Source organism: Polypterus senegalus, chromosome 3 (assembly GCF_016835505.1).
Source record: "Polypterus senegalus isolate Bchr_013 chromosome 3, ASM1683550v1, whole genome shotgun sequence".
Taxonomy (NCBI): domain Eukaryota; kingdom Metazoa; phylum Chordata; class Cladistia; order Polypteriformes; family Polypteridae; genus Polypterus; species Polypterus senegalus.
In genome coordinates this window covers 292,983,796-293,006,273 of record NC_053156.1, presented here as the reverse complement: position 1 = coordinate 293,006,273, position 22,478 = coordinate 292,983,796, and the positions used below count along the sequence as shown (strand labels likewise).

Below are 22,478 nucleotides of genomic sequence, written 5' to 3'. Positions count from 1 at the left end.
AAAAAAAAAAAATGGGCTAAAGAGAAGATGAACCCTGAACTGAAGTCACAAGAATGTGTGGCAATGAGGCTGAAGGTAGGTGTTTGCAGAATCGTGAACACATGGTGAACAAATGGCACCAAAATCCTACAATCAAACCAGCGTCTAAATGCTGAGCTAGGGCAGCCTTACCGTTGTGCAGTTACTTAACAACCAAAACGTACATAAACCATGGCAAACAATCTTAACATTTTACAACAGTAGTAAATGCAGTGCCCTCAAATGAAACCTAATTTTGTGGAAAATACAATGTTGTGCCACCTGAATGGTACACGGCAATGGAAAGCAATGACAGCAGCATGGCGAATCTAGACATTCTAACTTAACAACATACACACAACACAAGGGCTGAAGTGTAATATATGGAAATAGCAAGCTAAAATTAGGCAGCATTGTGTTGTTAAAAACATATAGCGACCTCAAACTAGAATAAAACTAGTGTCACTTTAATAAGTTGTGGAGACTGGCCCGGACAGAGACAGGCAGACACGTTAATGTCACCCAACACAAGCTTATTTCTCATATTTACAGTGCCACACAACCCCAAAGTCCTGGCCACAACACAATGCCTTTCCTTCTTCAGGCCGCCTCCTTGCCTCTCTACCGACTCCTGCCATCATATGAAGGGAGGCGACCCCTTTTATACTCCCCCGGATGTGCTCCAGGTGTTTCCCGGCAATCTTCCACCGACACGCCCCAGTGTGGCGGAAGTGCTGGCTGCATCTCCGGAAGCACTCCGGGTGTCCCTGCTCCTCTTCCCCCAGCACTTCCGGGTGTGGCAGATGTGCTGAGGTCCAGGGCTCCAAAGGTATACAGGGTTGAGCTTCAAAGCTCTGTACCCTTGGCCCCCATAAGGTACCAGGGCGGTTGCCCCCACATAGTCTGGGGAAGGCGTAAGCCCTCCTCCGGTCCTCCTTGGCATCCCGGACGGGTTGTTCCCCCCGCACCCCCAACCATCTCCGACAAAGTATACACTGCAAATGCAATCAAATAAAGTAAAACCTTGATTATCCATCAGTCTCTGTTAACCTACTACTGCTGTGCGGTATGCTGTGAGTTTTGGTTATTGGATCAACTCTCCCTTTTGCTAGTCTGTAGTGTTCTTCCCCAGCTCCACATGTCAAGTAGCATTTTGAAATCACAGTGTCAGTTACAGTATGTACCTTCAGGTTTCATAGCTTTTCTGTTTTGTTATAATTAAACTACTTGCAACCAGCGCTTATTTTTCCTCCATAAACTCAAACTATTTAAAGTAGACAAGGACCTCATGCTGCCCTTTAATCGCAGTCTGATCCAGTCTGTGATCTCTTTCAGTTTCATTGCCTGGTTTAACAGTCTGAAAAACTAACACTCAAAGAAGCTCCAGCAGATTACGAAGTATGCATCTGAAGTTATCGGGGCTGATGGAGATGATTTGACTCGCATGTGTCAGAGGGCAGGCGATGTTAAAGAAACTGGAAATCATCTCAACTGATGACAGACATCCATTACATGGAGAACTAAAGTTCAGTAAATCAGGAAGGAGAGTCGCTTTGAAAACCCACACAAATCGCTCCAGGAACTCCTTTCTTCCCAGTGCCATATGACTTTTCAATAAGAAATATCGGAGACAATGAAGGTTTTGAGATAGAGAGAGAGAGAGAGAGAGAGAGAGAGATCTCTCTCTCTATATATATATATATATAAATATAAATATATATAAATATATATATATCTCTCTATATATATATCTATATATATCTATATCTATATCTCTATATATATCTATATATCTATATCTATATCTATATATCCTGTAACTTTTTTTTTTGGTGTAAATATGTATTATCTAACTGTCCTACCTTAACCTTTCTTGTTTCTATTTGGTTTTAATTCATTCTGTCTGTTATTAGATGCAACTGAGAAGACAAATTTCATTTTTTCTTGTGTAAACATGACTAAATAAAGAAGCCTTAAACCTATATATTTTTATGGCCAATAAACATATGCGTGTTGTGGTGGAATTGTCACAAAAAAATGAAATTATTGAACATTTACAAAACGGCAAAAGTGCTGCAAGTATTGCTTTAATTTAAGGAGTAGGAAGAACAACCGTGAATGATATAAAGTGTGATACCAACAAAAATAAAAAACATTTTGAAAATAGTAACGGTAATGTTATTCTGTATTATGTTTATGCTCTCCTGTATTTAGTACTAGGGTGTTGTACCGTGTTAGCCATTATAAATGTAGAGAAAAGCCAAGCAAAATGACCCCTTTTATTGGCTAACTAAAAAGATTACAATATGCAAGCTTTTGAGGCAACTCAGGCCCCTTCCTCAGGCAAGATGTAAGATGCCTCGAAAGCTTGCATATTGTAATCTTTTTAGTTAGCCAATAAAAGGGGTCATTTTGCTTGGCTTTTCTCTACTCTCCTGTATTGTAATTTTCTTTTAAAATTCTGTTACATTATGTTTTGTTAGCATATTGTGATGTGCAGGCAGCTTGGTGTAAGTGATGGGACTGGGTGAAGAGCTTCTGCTCTGTAACAGGCTGATCACACCTCTCAGGAGATAAGTGACAGGAAAAGTTAGGAGAAAAAACAGAAGGTGCGGTGGAAGGAAGTTTTAAGTAAACAGTCAGGAGGCAATAAGCAGGAGTGTTTGCAGTAAAAAGAAAGACAGAACGTGAGTGGCAGGGAAAGCTTTCCTTTGTTGTTTTGGAGGTGTGCTCTGTAACCCAGAGAATGGAGTATAAGACAGGGCACTGTTTGTTACAGAACGAAGACTACAAGTAAAAGGTAGAAACCTCCAGTACATCTAAGTGGTGTTTCCTTATTTTGCTGGCTGTTAGAATATTATATGAATTCATTTTGTTAATATTTTGTTGTTTAAATAAATATGGCTATTCGCAAATCTTCAGTATATAATTTTTAAAGTAGCTGTTCTGTTAACCGTCTTTTCTCTTATCCGTCACAGCCTTGGTGCTGTCGCCTGATGGATAATTGAGGTTTTACTGTACTTTGTGTTTTAATATTTGTAATTAATTCAGACCACTTTGAATATCTGTTTTCCATTTCACATTAAAGTCTTTTCCTTGTAGATCAATGTCAAAGAAGCCAAATTAAATCAAAGGTGATTCAATATTGTATAAAAATAAAATGTGCAAACTCCCAAGGGAGTGAATACTTTTGATAGGCTCCGTATTTAAGTAAACAGTACAGTAATTGACTGCTCAATCAATGAGTGCATTATGCTATTAAAAGCTGCTAGGCTTGTACAAATGTGTAATTAATCCAAAGAGAGAAAGAGCAACACACGGTACGAAAACTGCTTTAAGTCCGGCATGGCAGTCCGAGCCAGACAAGCTAACAGTAATACATGAGCAGCAGCTTTTCAAACTGGATGTGTAATTCAGAGAAACAAAGGACTATACTCAAAACTGAAGCGGCTTTGAGTGCAGTACAATAGTGGCAGTTAAACAAAGTGCATAAGCAGCGACTCTAAATGATATTTACAAAGTACAGTAACAGACCTGCAGTTAACCAGCTAACAGGCAAATATACAGTAGGTACTGGTATGCTCAACTCATCCTAGTGTACCTAGTAAGGGACAGAATACTGCAGCAAACAACCGAACTGAGCTCCACTCCTGCCACAGATGTAAGAAACTCAACCATCTGAGGATTAGAAAACACTACTGAATTCTGCATAGGTGAACAAGCATGGCTATTCATGCAGCTAGTGTACTGTGAAATGGCTTTTTCAGCATAAATGTGTTTTATGTCATCTGTGTAGGATAATACAAGAAAATGACATGGGGTCTTTAAGATATATCACTCGATAAACGCTGAAAAGTGAAAAATTGGCAGATTTACTTTTGTGTGGCAAATGTTTAAAATGCGTTTCTGTTAAATCTCCAGTGGCTTGGACCTCCTTTTCCTGTGTCAGGATGACTGCCAGTGTACCTTTCAGGAAAAAAAAAATGCCCCAGTAATATATGTACACCAGGGGTGCCCACACTTTTTCGGTTTGCGAGCTACTTTTAAAATGACCAGGGTGAAATGATCTACCTACATTAAAAATGCTATAATATATATCTATATATATATCTACTATCTACGTATATATATCTATATATAGATATATATAGATCTATCTATATCTATATATATCTATATCTATATATATATATATCTATATATATGTGTGTGTCTATGAGTATACTTTATACATAAAATGTATGTTGTCATATTTGCATAACTGAATAACCTTTATGGCACAACAACAATTCAATACATTTATGGTAACTACTCTATTTGGGTTTAATAATCTTCATGTAGGAAAAGGCTGACTCGCATAAATAAGTAGAGCCGAATAATGCAGTCAAGAAGCTTTTGAATTCAGCTGAGTGAAAAATGACGGCTGTCCGATTAACTGCGATTTTAGTTCCCTCTCTTTTTCTCAGATCGCTTTTTGGAAGGATGTCAGTTTCGTAGTTTTTATGAACAGTTCGAAAGTGCCTTTCCACATTTTCCTTCTTTGGAATAGCAATGACAGATTGACAGATCAGACAAACGCACTTCGATTGTGACATTGTGAGAAAAAAAATCCTCTTCCAATTCCACATTCAGCCCATACCCTCCCCAAACAATTTTTTTAAAATACCTTCTTTAGTCGATATAAATTGGAAGGCTAACCAGATCACAGCCGAAGTTTTGCAGTAGCTCGAGTGTTTGAGTGTGAGGGCAAGATGACCAGTGTGTTAGAAGAGAAGAGATCTTAGACTGGCTGCCCTGTATGTCAATCCAGTAGCAAATGCCATAGGGAGGATATATGATAGACTAACGTTTAAAAACAATTTTTTTTTTAATGCAATGTGATCCACCTGCACTACCTTTGCGATCTACCTGTCGATTGCGATTGACGCATTGGGCACCCCTGATGTACACCATTAGGATGCCTGCTCACGTATATTTGATCAATCAAAGAGGATTTCAAGTTGAGTTTTTGCCTATAGAGAATTTGCATTTTTTCTGCCCCTTGCAGCATGGAGAACAGATAAATCTTTTTTTTTTTTTTTTTGTCTCTTGGGGGAAATTTGGCTTTTTATAGAGCCTATTTAGATAGGTATAGATATATAGGATACATAAATAGTTTGTATGGATGGATGGATAGACAGGTACACTACAGTCTGAACACACCAGAATGACTAAAAAGGAAAAAAATTGACAGAAAAACTTCTGACTTGGCAGTTGTCAAAGTTCAGCAATATGCATTCATATCGGTGTTGGTACAAAGGAGTCCCCGAAGCATTTTTTTGACATACTTCTGAGGAATAATTTTTCAGCTGAAAATAAACAGTGTGTCATGGAGAAGATGTGCAACATTGCTCATAATGGCACTCAGTTTTGTTTTAAGTCTCTCTTTTGCTGCAAACTCCAGGGGGTCCCGAGTGTGTCCTATAACTGAGCATGCCCTTTCATTTACCTTCCTGATCAGTGGGCCCCTTTTGAAGTGATATTACCAGCCTATGCACAACACAGCATAGAAAATCACATTTGTCCTCACAGAATTGTGTGAAGGGAGACGTGAAGGATGTCACCACCCACATTAAAGGAATGCAGCATCCTAAAGAAGAAGAGCTTGCTCTGCTCTTTATTATATAGTTCTCCCCAGTCAAACCTATCAATGATGTGGACCCCTAAGTATTTGAAGGAGTGGACCACCTCTACATTCACTCCTGGAATTAGCGACCAGACTTTGAGGCTCTCTGGTGCAATGCAACTCAATAAGCAGATGCTTGGATTTGTTGATGTTAAGTTTCAGATAATTCTTTCTGCCAAAGATTAAAGTTCTCCACCTGACTCTACACAGTTTAAACCCCCTTATCAATGCACCCGACAAGTGCAGAGTCATCTGAGAATGTCTGTAAGTGACACGACTTAGTGTTATACTTTTAGACTGAAATGCACAGAGAGAAGAGAAAAGGGGACAGGACTGGTCCTTGTGGTGCTCACATCTGTATTAGAAACACAGTCCTAGAGTCTCACTACAATGTTTCAGAAAAGAAACATTCAAATCATGGACTAGAAACAGATTGTCAATAATGTTCTTGTTCGCTAAAAAGAAAAACTCACTAATATCTTAGAATTTTAGCTGCATACTAAAGCACATTTAAGGTACCTGAATATTTCACATTCTACATCACTGCTGACAATGCACTTTTAATATATTCGAAAATAGCAAAAAAAAAACAAAACACTTTTTGGTGAGTTTAGATTACTAGCTATCTTTGACAGCAGATATTTAAAAATCAGGTGAATTTTACAATTTGGATTATTGTATTATGTTACTGCAGTGGGCTGGTGCCCTGCCTGGGATTTGTTTCCTGCCATGCGCCCTGTGTTGGCTGGGATTGGCTCCAGCAGACCCCTGTGACCCTGAAGTTAGGATACAGCGGGTTGGATAATGGATGGATGGATTATGTTAAATGAGGTTGTTTTTGTACTTTTAAAATAACACACAAACATTGCACTTTATTTCTTAAAACTAAGGAATAAATATTTTATTTTCTGCACACATGGTGTTCTTAACAAGGACTGCACTGCAAAGTAAAATTGTTCGTATGAGAACACATTTGAAAGTTAGTCTTGATTAATTAATTAAAAGTTCTGCAAACAAGTGGGTGAATTCAGGTGCAGTGGCATGCAAAAGTTTGCTTAAAATATCTGCTGAAGTGGAGCAGAAGATGAACTGATCACTGATTCAGAGGTACAAACTACTAAAAAAAATGAAAAGGGCCAGAAGGAAAAGTTTGGGCACCTGACATGGTCAGTACTTAGTAAGACCCCCTTTGGCAAGTATCTCAGCTTGAAAAGACTTTTTGTAGCCAGCTGAGAGTCTTTCAGTTCTTACTTTAGGGTATTTTGTCCATTGTTCTTTACAACAGGCTTCTAATTCTGCAAGATTCCTGGGCTGTCTTGCATGCACTGCTCTTTTGAGATCTCTCAACAGATCTTTGGGGGACCTTGGCAAAACCATTAGCTTACACCTTATCATTATCTTGTTACAGGACCCATCATCCTTTTAACTTTATTTTCTTTTTTAACAGATGGTGTTTGATGTTACCACTGTCACGTTCTCTGTGCCAACAGCTGCAACACAAGCCCAAAGCCTGATCGATCCATCACCATGATTAATAGCTGGAGACATGTTCTTGTCCTGGAATTTGACAGACTTTTTTCTCCAAACATACCTTTTGCACATTGTGGACACAAATGTCTATTTTGACATCAACGGTCCACAGAACTTGTTTCCAAAATGCATCAGGCTTGTTCAGATGTTCATTTGCAAGTTTCAGGCCCTGAATTCTGCAATAGAGTCCAGCTGAAGTCAGGAGAGTTTTAGGCCTCGGACAGATTCAGTGACCTGAGACATTCTGAGGCCTGTAAGATGAGCCCCTTTCAGCTGAATCTCTTTTAACTCCACCCACTTTCCATGCACCCACTCCTGTGTTAGTGGTACACTTTTGTGCTAAATGTACTATTATAGTAATGGTGGTAAACTGAACCCGTGTGCAAAAAAATATTTATTATAAATAAAAAAAAAAACTTCACCAGGATAAACTATCATGCTAACGTAATAAACAACTTTTCATACTTGCTGTGAGGTTGCGAGCCATCATCCGCAATGGGTACACAAAGCCACTGGGCTAACAGAGAAGGTCTTAGCAGGGCGAATCAAAAAACTACTTTATGCCTCTTCATGCTTCAGAGGACGAGTGTGTCATTCCTCTGAAGCATGAACCCCGGCACAATTAATACATTGTTAATACAAATATTAAAATTTTGTACACCAGTAATGATATAACACAGAGAGGACCACAAAGACAGGACTCAAAAGAGCTCCTAAACGTGCAGCGTGTAGTATTGCATGTTTTGACTGTTTACCTAAATGATAGGATTTATTTGATTGAGAGTCTATAAGAATATATAGTGCTAATCGTAGCGGAGTACAGCACATCATTTATTCTTCTTCTTTAGCATTTCCCATTTTCTATGGGGTCAGCCTTCTGACTGCCAGTGTAGATCCTTATCCACAGAGCCGCTACTCCGTTGAGTACAGCATATAACTGACATATTAAAAAGTGCAGTCTTGTGAATGATAAGTGGTAAACACAGATATGAAACGTATACTATAAAATAGAAAATGTTAAGATTTCTTTGTTCAATTTTTTTCTTATATATGACACCAAAACAACTGCTTTGGATGCAAAACTGAGAGACCTCGAAAGTTTAGAAGTTTTAGAAATGCTGAATACACATTTGAGAGCAGGAACTAAAGGGAATTGAAATCATCATGAGGGGCTTGTAATATAGGCGTTAGACACAAGAGTGGGGCTCCAGAAAGGGGCGTCAATTTATGGACCTCATGGTGTCTGATGTGCTCAGATCTGTCAGAGGCCTAAAACTGTCCTTACTGCAGCTGGACACTTCTCGAATTTTGTGGCTCAGATGCAGGAAAGGTTTTCTTCAGGTGACTGTACCATGAACAACATATTTTTTGAGGTGTTGCTGCACAGTAGAACAGAGAACCATCACTCCTGAGTCTGCTAAATCTTCATGTAGTGAAAGTGGGGGTGGTTGGGGTGATTTATTTGCCTTTGAGAAAGTCTTCTTGGTCTTCCAGACATCAACATGACCTCCATCATTCCTGTGAACTGCCATTTCTTAATAACACTATGAACTGAGGAACCAGATACCTGAAAACGCTTTGATATCTTCATGTAGCCTTCTCCTGGCTTTGTGAGCATCAATTCTTTTATTTTCAGAGTTCTAGGCAAAGATGCTACTTAGAGGAGCCCATGGCTGCTGATTGTTGGGACAAGCTTCGAGGAGTCACAGAATTTATACGGCTTTGCAATTTGCATCACCTGGGGTTTCCTAATTATGACTGTGAATAAGCCATAGTCCCGACAAGCTAAAGAAAAGTCTGAGACCACTTTGGAAAAAGTTATCTGAGACCTCAGATATCCAGGGGTGCCCAAACGTTTGCATGGTGCTCCTTTCATTTCACACTTTCCGTAAACTGTATTTCTTTCTCATCAGGATACCCAACAAGAGCCTTCAAAAGCTACAACGAATTCAAAATAGTGCTGCAAGGATCCTGATGAGGGTGCGGAAATATGAACACACTTTACCAATCCTTCGGTCACTTCACTGGTTCCCTATTCACCTCCGTGTTGAATACAAACTCTATTTGCTAACTCATCAGTGTATTCATGGAAATGCTCCATAATATCTTAAGGAACTCCATAATATCTTAAGGAACTCCTTATATTACAATCCACTACAAGAAACCTCCGTTTTGCAAATGCCTACCGCCCTTCGCCCTCTGATGACCAAACTTCGTACAATGGGTGACCGAGGCTTTGCAGCCGCTGCTCCATGGCTCTGGAATGCCCTACCAGAGAGCCTGAGAACACAGCAGATTGTGGGCCGTTTTAAAAAACAGCTAAAGACTTTTCAATTTAGGAAAGCATATTAACAAGAATTATTGTGTTTTATCTCCGTTTTTAACTTGTTTTGCCTTTGTTTAAACTTTTTATGTAGCACTTTGAGATTTACTACAAATGTAAAGTGCCCTATAAATAAAATGCCTTATTATTTTTATTATTATCGCAAGGACTTACATCTGATGGCCTCGGCAAGTTCCTTTGCACTGGAGTGTGCCTTTGCTTCAATTCTTTTTCTCGTTCTGCTTCTCTGAGTGCCTAAAGTGATAAAAAAAAAATATTGATTGATATATTTACCAATGCTATGCAGAACTAGAAATGTATATATATATTTATAAGCATTATTTTTCCTTTAATATTGAAGAATGTATATTTCTTTTAATTATATGTAATAAAAAAGCTAAAAATATTTTTCCCAATTTAACCATAAAGTATAAAAGTTACATTTTGGTAAATGATGTTGCAGTTTCACTCAGAAATGAAGTTCAACTGAAGTGGTTAAAGTTTTATGCAAATGTATCAAAAGAGATAATAAAGTATAAAGTACAAGGTTTTCTTAACTTTACTAATTCTAAATTTAATAAAATACACTTTATTAATAATTACTTATCTGACCTAGTGGAAAAAGAAACAATTTGAGTATTAAAAGGAGCCAAATCTAATTCTTATCTCCTTGACCATGCAATTTAACCATCTGGTGTCACACTGCAGAAATATGAACTTTTCCTTAAAATAAGCAACCCCATGAATGAAAGCACACAAATTATAATATGTTACTCATAATGTCTTGTTAAAAGAAAATTTCAAAGTGTGCTAATATAGGGATCATGAATCATGAAAACAAATATATACATAAATAAGCAAGTATCGTATACACAAGCTTTTCTGTAGCAAAAATCGTAAAGAGTTTACACTGTACAGTATTTTTCAAATGTATTTTTTTTACAAATGAATTGCAGATACAATATGAACATATATGGAAAGCTTTGACAAAAATAAACCATTTAGGACACCACAATGCATCAGTCGCTTTTAACCTATGTTTGCAAAATCACTTAGTATCTAATCTTCTAGGACAGGAAGCAGTTTCTAATGTGTGTACAAAAAAATGCTCTTAACCAGCTTCCATCTGAGCTCCTGTGTTCTTGCTGAAGGACTCACTTTAAATTAATGTGGCGTCTACTTACCTGAAGAGCATTCTAAAATGTGTCAAAAAATTTAAGACAGGCTGCTTCTGTTTACTTTCTACCAAGTAAGCCAAAATGGAATCATTGATGACATCTTTGTCCTGAGAATTCCATTAACTGGTTACGTGTTCTCAATTTGATAATTTGGTCAATCATCGTTCACCATTGCTATACAATCCTAACCTAAGCCCACTTTTGTATATTCAAATTTTCAACATATGTGCTTTGGGGTCCATACATTTTTTCATATTAATAAAAGTAACATATATGCTTTGGCTCTATAATATACTACCAAGTGTCTTAAAAGTTCTACGTGAACCCAAATGTACCTAATGCCCCATGTTATTAAGATTTAGATTTTAAATTCTCTCTCGTGTAAATGGCCAACCTCACTACATTTTAAGAATAAAAGGATATCATATTCATTCCCCATCTCAACACTTTAATCAGGTTCTTGTTACTGCAGTCCTAACACATTAGGCATATGTGCAGAAATACTACATATAATTTTATTTATACCATTTTTTATTAATACTAAATGTTATGCATTTATTTGTTTGTTTATTTATCGATTGATCAGCTGTATTATTTGTCTTGTGAGTGTGTATGCTTATTTTTCATGTTTCTGCTGCTGTGTGCATTTGAATGTCCTCATGGGATTAATAAAATTTGATCTAATCTAATAAATCCAATTAATTTGTTTTATAAATATTACTTGTAGTATTATCACAAGTAATTTTATGTCTACAATCAATTCTATATTCTATTCCCTGTTGGTTATCAGTTCCTAAATATGTTTTTTTTCCAAATTGACTGATGCCATACATAAACTTTTTGACCTGTTCTGTTCTAAACTCTGTGGTGGGCTGGCACCATGCCTGGGGCTTGTTTCCTTCCTTGCGCCCTGTGTTGGCTGGGATTGGCTCCAGCGGACCTCCCCATGACCCTGTAGTTAGGATATAGCAGGTTGGATAATGGATAGATGGATGTTCTAAACTCTTGGCCTCTCCCATCCCCTAGTGGAAATAATCCTCAACCCTTGCATTAACATTAACAAAACAATACTGTTCAATGACCGTTGAATTGTACCTCATCCTGGAAGGACATGGCTCTGCCATTCAAATTTTCTCCTCCAGTGGTCCATGAAATTGGGCCCCTTATGACAAGATTTCAAATATTGATCATGTTAAATGATGTTAGTCTGAGCCTCCTCAGTCTTGCTTGAACTAGCAGGTCTTCCACAGAAGTATAAAATTAAGTACTATAAATTTCTCTTGGCAGCCTCAACTAAAATGTGCTATTTGTTATGATGCAGATTGTTAAACAGTGATTTTGGATCTAGTCATTACGTGAGCTGAAGTCCAGTATCTTGGCCCACAAATACATTCAATTATTTCTAATTGCAAGAGAATGTAAACATGATGCAAAGCATGGACGTGAACAAAAGAAACTAAGAAAAGACTTCATTAAACTGCTTGATTTTTAAAGGATATGGGCTCCATGAGGAATTTGGTACATTTTATATTCCTACTTTTACAATTATAAATTGTATAATAAATACAAAAAAAAAATAGTTGCCTGTTTCTGTGCATCAACATCAGCTGCGTCTTCTACAAAACCATCCATAGGTTCATGATCTTCAAGTTCCTTTTCCGCATTTTCAGGGAGTACAATTTCAAAGTCATTCTTCGGAGTGGGCAAGTTCAGCAAACCCATTCGTAGATGTTCACGAGATTCTCTTTCCTACAATAATGATAAATAAAAAAAATGTAATCCTAACATCTTTCTTTTATGGTGATATTTTTAATGATTTCGAATGTTCATAAACAATGTCTACTTACTGATACATGACACAATGAGTTAAGTGTGTTTATATTTCTGAGAGGCTAGCCTCATCTGCTTTGACTTTTTCATAGGCAGACCTGGCTCCAAACAAGCCCCCAATGGGTTTACAGTTAAATAATACTGTAGTCTACAAAAGGTAAGTTGTCAGCTACAAGAAGGCATTAATCTGTAGCTTCAAAATATGCTTAAAACGGTTACGATTTAGAGGACAAAGAATGAAACAGTAATTCTCAAAAAATTATGAACATTTGGGAAATTCTCAAAAGATCACCAACACCCAAGCAAAAAGAAGGTGGATTTAAAAAGAAGAACTGGAAACAAGTCCTGACAAAAGTAGAACTCAGATTTCAAAAAATTGCTCAATTCTTTTTATAAAGGACCAAAGTCATTCAGATAAATGGATAAATTCAGAGGGGACTGACTGGTCTCATGGTCTGGAATCCCTACAGATTTTATTTTTTCTCCAGCCGTCTGGAGTTTTTTGTTTTTCTGTCCCCTGGCCATTGAACCTTACTCTTATTCGATGTTAATTAATATGTTGATTTATTTTGTTTTCTTATTGTGTCTTTTATTTTTCTATTGTTGATTATGTAAAGCACTTTGAGCTACTGTTTGTATGAAAATGTGCTATAGAAATAAATGTTGTTGTTGATAAACAAACGCATATACTGTAAACCAGTGGTCTCCAACACGTCGCTCACTCGCCACCCCTTTCCAAGTAGCTCGCCAAAGGGTTAATGAAACCTACATAAATTTGAAAACTTGATTAGTCAAATTAGGGGTGGGCGATCTTTCCAAAAAATCATATCATGATCCTTTTAACACGAAATCACGATCCACAATCTGATTTGCAATCTCTCTTTTCAGTGTGGCATACACTTAAGAGAATATCTGGACTCAAACTCCTCAAGACCTAAGCAACACTTTATTTTAAATATCAAATAAAGTTGAATTCAATTGATCTCTCGTTCGCTAGCTAAGCAGAGTTAAGGAACACGCCACGAATCTGACGAGTGAGTGAGGAAGGCCCCTCCACCCGGCCTGTTGTGTGGATCATGGATTCGCGCAAATACATCGATATCACAAGCAAACTTTGATACACAGAGAAAGGAGAGAAGTCAAGCAAATTATAGAAAAAAACCCAATCTAAATCCGTTATGTAGTTCTCTCGTGAAAAGCGGACAGACATACATACATACATACATACATACAGACATAGGGTTTTATATATTATATATTAGTAAACCTTAAAAATAATGTGCAGTTGAAGTTTCAACAGCATTCTCAGCATTTCTGGAGCTTAGCAGAGCCTGATAACTATAAGAATCTTCACCAAGCTGCTCTGAAAATGTCTGCTTTGTTTGGGTCTCAATACCTCTGCGAGTCTGACGTGAATGTCATGAAGTCAAAGTTCAGAACAAGACGGGCAGATGAACATTGAAATGACTCCGTGAGAGTGAACCTCAGTGGCTCCACTCCACCAAACACCTGCCTCTCTTGCTGACTCCATGCAGTGCCAGTCATCTGACAAACTGAAAAACACTTCACACATGCAACTGGACACGTGAATACTCATGTGAAGTGGAACAGTGACATGTAACAAAATGACAAATGAATAAGTCATATCTGTGTATTAGGAATTGCACTGTTTTGTTTTCACAGCAGTCATGTTTTAATTCAATAGTGTGAGATAATGCATAGAGACATACTAAATATTTTTTGTGATGTTTCAAAGCAAAATGTGAGTTGTGGCCATCAACATTTTGTAAATGTTCAGGCAAAACAAGCTTATTCAGTTTGTTTGGGTTGAAATAAGCTATGAGAATAAATGTTAGAAAACATGAGTAGCTCTCGGCTGTTTTCATTTTGTAAAAGTAGCACTCGGGCTGGGAAGGTTGGAGACGCCTGATGTAAACATGAGCACTTCATCTTAGACAGAAGAAAGAATGAGCCCTTGTTTATGTGCATTACATGAACATAAAATGTTTGACCGAGAGTACCATTCTCTCTCTAGCAGTTTGTTTATTGTTGAAAAACAGCAATGTCCAAAGCATGCAAAGTTCATCTTTAAGACTAAAAACGAAGAAGATTTTGGCACGAGATTCATTCCCTCATTTTTCAGGACTGCTTAGCTCAATACATGGTGTGATATTTGGCTGGCTTGTCATCCCGGCCAATACCCCCAGGCCACCAGATGGAGCCCTCCCTGCAGTATGGAGGTGCCTTGAAGACCAGCAGGGAGTCATGGACTTTGTAGTTTTTATCCTCAGCCCTGCTGGATACCACAGGGGCCGCAAGAGGGAGCTGCAGGGAGGACCGAAGACTTCTTTGTGCCCTATAACCGGGAAGTTCGTCAAAGGAAGAGCGACATGCTTCCGGGGTGAAGAGCTGGGTGGAAGGGTGGCAACGTGTCTGGGAGTTGGAGGATTCTTTGTTATATTTATTATTGTTGTTTTATGAGTATCGTGGAGTAGAGGGTGCTTTGTGCACTGTGGCGATTTAATAAAGTCATTGTTTGGACTTTTACCTGGTGTCTGGAGTCGTGGAGAGGGGTTCAAGGAAGCGAGAGCGCCCCCTGTCACAATGAATATGAGGGAGTTACAACTGAACTACAGCTGTAGTGGGAAAACAAGGAGACTATCACTCAATTGGGTATTAATCCATCTAAGTGCATACACATTCACAGACCTGCATTAGGTCTATAATTAAATTTCACATCTTTGTGACAAGTGAAAACCCCACTTGGGAAAGGGGACAACTGGTGAATACCCCAAAAGCAGGATATAGGCTGGGTTTTCAATGTACGGCTGTGATGAAGCATTGTTAATCATTGCGCTGGTCTTTCCCTTACAATACAAACAAAATACAGCGTTACCAGAGTGAACGTTTACAAATGATTGTAGAAATAAGACTAATGGGATTAACTACCACCTTACAGTCTAGCAATGGTGCTGATATCTTTAGCTTAAAAACCAGATATGGCCCCAGACAAATGTTACGTGGAAAAGAGATACCCTCAGAAGCCACACTCTGCTCTGCTTTAGCTTAGTGGTGCAAATTTTAATTTTTAAAGGATTAACATTTCCATAATCTAACTTTAAAAAAAATGGCATCTTGCAAACAAATGCATACTGCAGTTTAAAGTATAACATGCTGCTCTACCAGATGCTTTGCATAAGAGGGATCATTGTAATCTGCCAAGCCTTCCTCAGGATTTATGTTGAGCTTATCACGTAGAGGAGTTCTCCCAGGAGTTAGGCCAACACTTGACTTGGGTGTGAGTCCTCCACGAGGGGTCAGACCTTCTCCTCCATGAGTGGGTGTCCTGTGTGAAGACATGGAAACAGACAACTAAGATCTGAGGGAGAGATTTACTGCAGCAAAGATGCACAATCAATTTCAAAATGTACTAATCCGCGTAAAATGCTGATTGATCACTTTGTTAACCTAGGAAATAGCAAGTTGGTCCAAACATTGCCCTCTCAAAAGCTTGACTTTGTTTGGCCGCAGACTCAAAAAAGGTATTTAAAGGGCAGCACATTGATGCTAGTCCACATGATCTACAACATGCCACAATCACTTGTTTACCTGCGTTTACCTGCTGCTAGATTTTTAAAAGTTATAAATTTCATATTCCATACATAATTAGTACTATCTACCAGAAACACTTCCCTGTTGTCTAGGGAAAGCCACAAAAATTTGTATTTTTTATACACACATGATGCTACCTACCACTTACTTATTAATAGTTTACAAGGCAAGGGCAGTTGTAGTTAACAACACGGTCATCAGTGTATACTAAGGACATTTGATATAACAGCTCTTGTTTTAAAAGAGTGGATTTTTGCTTGTGGCTGTGTGAAAATGACTAGTATGTCAGCCGGTTCTTTCTAAAACGGATTAACACAGCCTTCCCCACTTTGCCTAATAAGTATAGGAACCTAATCAAGGACTTTGTTAAATGGTGCGACCTACAACTGAACACTAGCAAAAACAAGGAGTTGGCGGTGGATTTTAGGAGGCCCAGGCCCCTCATGGACCCCGTGATCATCAGAGGTGACTGTGCAGAGGGTGCAGACCTATAAATACCTGGGAGCGCAGCGGGATGATAAATTAGACTGGACTGCCAATACTGATGCTCTGTGCAAGAGAGGACAGAGCCGACTATACTTCCTTAGAAGGCTGGCGTCCTTCAACATCTGCAATAAGATGCTGCAGATGTTCTATCAGACGGTTGTGGTGAGCGCCCTCTTCTACGCGGTGGTGTGCTAGGGAGGCAGCATAAAGAAAAGGGACGCCTCACGCCTGGACAAACTGGTGAGGAAGGCAGGCTCTATTGTAGGCACGGAGCTGGACAGTTTGACATCCGTGGCAGAGCGACGGGCGCTGAGCAGACTCCTGTCAATCATGGAGAATCCACTGCATCCACTGAACAGGATCATCTCCAGACAGAGGAGCAGCTTCAGTGACTGACTGCTGTCACCGTCCTGCTCCACTGACAGACTGAGGAGACGCCACACTATGCCACTCTTCAATTCCACCCTGGGGGGTAAACGTTAACATTATACAAAGTTATTGTCTATTATACCTGCATTTTTATCACTCTTTAATTTAATATTGTTTTTTTTTTACCATCAGTAGGCTGCTGCTGGAGTATGTGAATTTCACCGTGGGATTAATAAAGTATCTATCTATTATATAGTGCCTTTCACATCTATCCATCCATCCATCTATCTAATACACCTTCCTGGTTTTATTCTGAGGTCCCCATTACCTGAAAGGAGTTGCTAAAACAGTATTGGGAGTCTGCACAATTTGTCTCTGAGGGGTAACGCCCGAGAAGTCACTCTCATGAAGGGGGGTGTTCAGTCCACCTTTCAGTGGTGTATCCACATTTGTCAAAGCCATCAGATTCTGAGCCTCCTATTATTAGGGGACAAAAAAAATCAAGATTAGTAAATTGCTGATACAGACATAAAACTACCTGTATCAACCTTATCAATTACATTAAATATTTGTTCAATGCATAACAAGAACAAGCACATGGTAACTAAATTGTAAAAACAAACAAAACAAAACCTACTTTATTACAGATAAGGAATGTTTAAAAAAGGATTTACTGAAACTAAGACACAGCGATACTGGCAAAATATAACCAATTTTTGGTTAATAAAGGGTAGCAAACACAAACCTATACAGGTTGAGCACCTTATCCAAAATGCTAGAAGTATTTTTAGATTTCTGATATTATTGAATATTTGCATATACATAATGTGATATCTTGGGGATGGTACCCAAGTCTACACACAATATCAATTCACGTTTCAGATACACCTTATAAACCACAGCCTGAAGGCTATGCTAGACAATATTTTGAATAATTTTGTGCACTGTAGCATCAGCAGAATACCTGTATCAACTGTTAAAAAGCAGAAACGGCAAACAACAACAAGCTTTCAGTCTCTTGCTGAGATGTTGCGTGTTGATTATAAGGTTATTGTACACAGAGAATAAGCACAGACAAACTGAGTAATGCATGTAGGATTGGCGGTGATGATGGTCGATAATAAACGGGTCATCCCACGCTGCAGTTAGGTGCAGCGATAATACTTCCACCCTTTGGTAGTGCACCTGTGGCTTCCCCGCCATCGCTGCTTGTCGTTTATGTATAGGTGCACTGCTTGAAATTCAAAGGGGGATTGAAGAAATTGGTCGTAAACTGTAAGTACCAGCTTAAAAAAAATCTCTCTTGACCATTCCCCTCCACACTGCTCGCCTAATAAGTACTCCTACTGCGCACATCCTCTCTCTGTATAACACTCTCGGTGTTAACTCATCCTTCAACGCAGTTGGTTAAAATAGCAAGGCAGAAAAGAAAATGATCTATTCAAGAACGTCAAATTTTAGATTACGAAAGAAAAAGAGCGGCAAGGGCCAATAATGAAAGTCGAAAAATAGAAAATGAACAAAAAAAGTGCTGCATATAAAAAAAATCAAGAACAAAGACAGTTGTCCAATTAACAAGAAAGATAAAAATATCAAACAATATGTGAACACAAATGCAAAAAAGTAACATTTACAGAATGTAAGTCAGAGGGATAAAGTAATTAATAATATTGTTTTTGATGAGGCGTTAATGTAATTAGTTATTTACTTTTTATTATGTTTTATTACTTCTACCTTTACTTTCATTTTTTCACTATGTTTTATTATTCATTGGTAATAACTAAGGACCAAATGGCCTTCCTCCCACGCCCTGCATGCTCTTCTATATACCATCTCTTTAAATATAATCGCTTCCTCTAACGGATGGGCGCCCCAATGGCCTTCGAGCAGCTCAGCCGCAAGATATCAGGAGTCTCGCCACTGGCCCTGGGGTTTGATAAGAAAAGCCCCTTAGTAATAAATAAATAAAATTAGAGAGAAGATTGGTGAGAGACCTAGATAGGAAGCAAAGGTCAGTTGTGAAATTCTCCACTTCTCAACTTTTCAGATTTTAGAGCATTTCGGATTTTGAAGATGTTCATTTATCATGAAACGTAAAAGGTGTGCTGTAATGTGAAAAATAATCCCTACAAGACACCATATCTAGACGTCTCCTTCCCAACAAATTTAAAAATGTATTACCTGGAGAATCCGGTCTTGGGCAGCAGGAGTCTTGGGTGTACGTAATGCCATGGCTGTGTTTGTAACATTATACTCTGACAACAAAGCACTGGAGGCTGAATTGGTGATTCCTGATTCTTCAGCTGTCTGACGAGCAACTTCACTGGCTTGTCCAAGCTTTACGACTTCCTCCAGCTCAGTGTCTGAAATCTTTAAAAATTTTAAAGTAGTTAAGTCAAACTAGTAATCAGGTAGGACTGATTAGTAGGCGCAGAGATTGTCAAAAGTGCAACACAGCCATACCTGTGGTGCTGGGAGGACCAGCTTACTTCTTTTCTTAGTGAATTCAGATACACCACTAGTCTGCAGAATTGCAGAGGGAAGGTCAGATTCTTTTTTCTTTTTTATCTTCAGCTTATCCTTTTTCCGATCCCTTTCTTCCTTTTCACTGAACAAAATTACAATAAACATTAAAAAATAAAAAGGGGCACCAACAGAGACAGATGAATGTAACCAAAACAAAAAAGTCAAGACATTCACACTGTACAGGTGATTTTTTTACAAATAGGCTGACAATCTCAATTGTACTAATGATCAAATTCTTTAGAAATCTGTGAATTGTGATTAACATCATAAATCCCATACGTTTGTGAAATGCAAGTGCTAAAATGATAGACTGGGATGACCCAAGAGTCAACACTGGGCGTAACGGTTACTGTGACAAGGCAAATGCATTTCAGGCCTCCTGCTGCACAACCCACTCTTTTAGAAATGTCTATTTTCTTTCACCTCTATAGAATTTGTTCATGATTAAAAAAGACAAACAGTAAAGTGAACATTCATTGAACTAGATGGACTCCATTTAAGCTCAACCTCAACATAAAACATCTGAAATACATAAACACATCGAAACAAAAATAACGGGTATACCACTTTTACAGGGTAATAAAAGGTATAAATAAGAAATTACCATATGCCAACGATATTTCTACTTCTTTGTTTATATTTCTACAAAATGTTTTGCCACTGTTCTTGAAGTTTAAACATCCCTTTGACGTAGAACTGCACTGTCAAGGACTTTAACATTGACCTCCAGTCTCTGCTGCCCACCTGTTGTTTTCCTTTGATGAGCTTATAAAATGTTTCTTTTGTGCTCTTGTTTAAGCAAATGTATTGTGACCAGTATGCCAACATACTGATATCTGTCTTTAAAGTGCTTTACCCACTTTAGCAGTGATGCAGACTTCTCTAGCTGAATGTTAGCATGGGGTCAGGGTGCGGATTTTCTTCATAACAAAACTCAATCCCCACTCACAATCTTGTAAGCCATTTTCTGTCACTGGAATATGAGCATGCGATCAAGGCATTACTTTTCATGCAAGTGTGAGGTGACAGAAAGAACTTCTAGATATGATAGTGCTCAACACTATGTGATTGGTATAAACGTTGTGTATGGTGTAGGTGCCAGGCAAGAAGTACAGGCATCCTGGCCGGGATAAAGGAAAGTATGGCCAGGAGGCCATAATGGAAGGACCAGGCAACCAGGCAATTTTCCCCACACAGTAGGCATGGGAATTGGAGTCTAGAAATACAGGACTGTCCTGATTTCTGCACAACCTGAAAGTGTTCTGGACGACTTGGGCAGAAGAATGGAAGCAATTCGACTCACTTCAGTGGAGTCAGAGTTGGGAGGCGGTGGTCGATACTCTTTTGTATGAGGAAGAAGGAACTGTGAATGAGAGTTTTGCTGGTGCTCTTGTGAAGAAGGCGTCGGAGTTAAATAAAAACTATTTAATTGAGGCAAAAGAATTTCTGGGTATTATTGTGTCTGTGATTTGGGGCTCAGTTTTGCCCCCTTGTGGTTATAATGCATATGCATATTTGTAAACACACATACACAAACACACTCTTCGCCCCCTCTCTCTCCTTACTAATATAAACGGTATGGTGAAGCGTGAATATTCCTTAAAAAATGCCTTGTTACAGCTCTATCATTTAACAATAACATAATATTTTGCAATCTATACAGCGGCCTAAACAGCAACTTCAATTGCTATTAGTATTTTCTTTTATACAAAAGCTTTTTAAAGGTATACTTTTTCTTATGTGGATCAAGCTGGAAATAGAAGTGGTTCAGTAGTGAGCCTCAGGTTATGATCGTGCTCTATTCCTGCTGAAATTCACAGCCAGATTTTGCATGCAAGTTGAAATATCGGCAAAATTGCATAATGCTTTTAAAACATCTTATCAAATTAAAAGTGAAGGAATACTAGGGTACTTTAAGTTACAAAACACGTATCTTAAACCAAATTACACTGCAGGTATGTGCGGTATATCTTGGCCTTATGCTTAAACATCCTCCAGTTTTTGATAATGGCACAGTACCTAATAGTGGCACAAAAAGCCACCACTAGCTTATGACTGATGCCTCAGCAGAGACTTACCATCTTTGCTTATGGATTGCTAAAGGTGTCCCCACTCCTTCCCAGCAGCTGTGCTCCCATGGCAGCAAGGTATACTTAGGATCCTGGGAATAACATGCAGCAGGCTGTACCTCTTCTCAACTAAAATGTATACCTGCCGGTCCAGCTTATTCTGTGGTGTGTGTGCTTCCAATTACATTTGGTGACATGTGTTGTCTTTGCTGAAGGATCGCTAGAGTGTCACCACTCCCTGGCCAGCAACTTTATTCCCTGAAAAGTCGTGGCTTAGAAACATACTTCGAACGCTTGGAATTACGGTCAGTTGCTGGTCAAGCTGCTTACGTGCGTCTGAGTTTACTGTGTGCCGCTAGTTACATTTAATGTTACGTGTTGTGAGTGCCCGAGGGGGGGAAGGACAGGCGTCCTGGCCGGGATGAGGGACGATTTCTTACCTGGAGGGGAGGCCATGGTGGAAGGAAGGAGTTACATAAAGGATGGCTAGTGGAAGCCAGGGGACCAGGAGCAGTTCCATTCCCCCATATAACAGGTGGCAGTGGAGAACACACTGAAGTTCTGTAACGGGGTGGCTAACTCTGGTCCTGGAGAGCCACTGTGGCTACAGGTTTTCATTCTAACCATTTTCTTAATTAGTGCCTAGTTTTTTGCTACTAATTAACGTCATATTATTTATTTGTTATTAAGACTCTGACCCTTTAAACAAGGGCAACGTTGGTCCTGGAGGGCTGCAGTGACTTCATATTTTTGTTCCAACCCAACTGCTTCATGAGAAATCATTCATTGCTGAAGAAGCACTCACTGCTCAAATAACATTTTTCTGCTTCTTTTTAGTTGTCTCGCATGTTAAGATTTCGAACCCTTAATTG

General features: G+C 38.7%; 1 protein-coding gene across 1 annotated transcript in view; it reads right to left on the bottom strand.

Annotated features, from left to right (window-relative positions):
- Nucleotides 1-22,478, bottom strand: part of cdc5l (CDC5 cell division cycle 5-like (S. pombe)) — a 98,313-nt gene that overhangs the window by 35,937 nt on the left and 39,898 nt on the right. The window contains exons 7-12 of the mRNA XM_039749444.1: nucleotides 19,475-19,619; nucleotides 19,193-19,381; nucleotides 17,340-17,488; nucleotides 15,728-15,890; nucleotides 12,299-12,463; nucleotides 9,711-9,791 (exon numbers count right to left, since the gene is read on the bottom strand). Coding sequence (XP_039605378.1) covers nucleotides 9,711-9,791; nucleotides 12,299-12,463; nucleotides 15,728-15,890; nucleotides 17,340-17,488; nucleotides 19,193-19,381; nucleotides 19,475-19,619 — 892 coding nt within the window. The remainder of the gene's footprint in view (nucleotides 1-9,710; nucleotides 9,792-12,298; nucleotides 12,464-15,727; nucleotides 15,891-17,339; nucleotides 17,489-19,192; nucleotides 19,382-19,474; nucleotides 19,620-22,478) is intronic.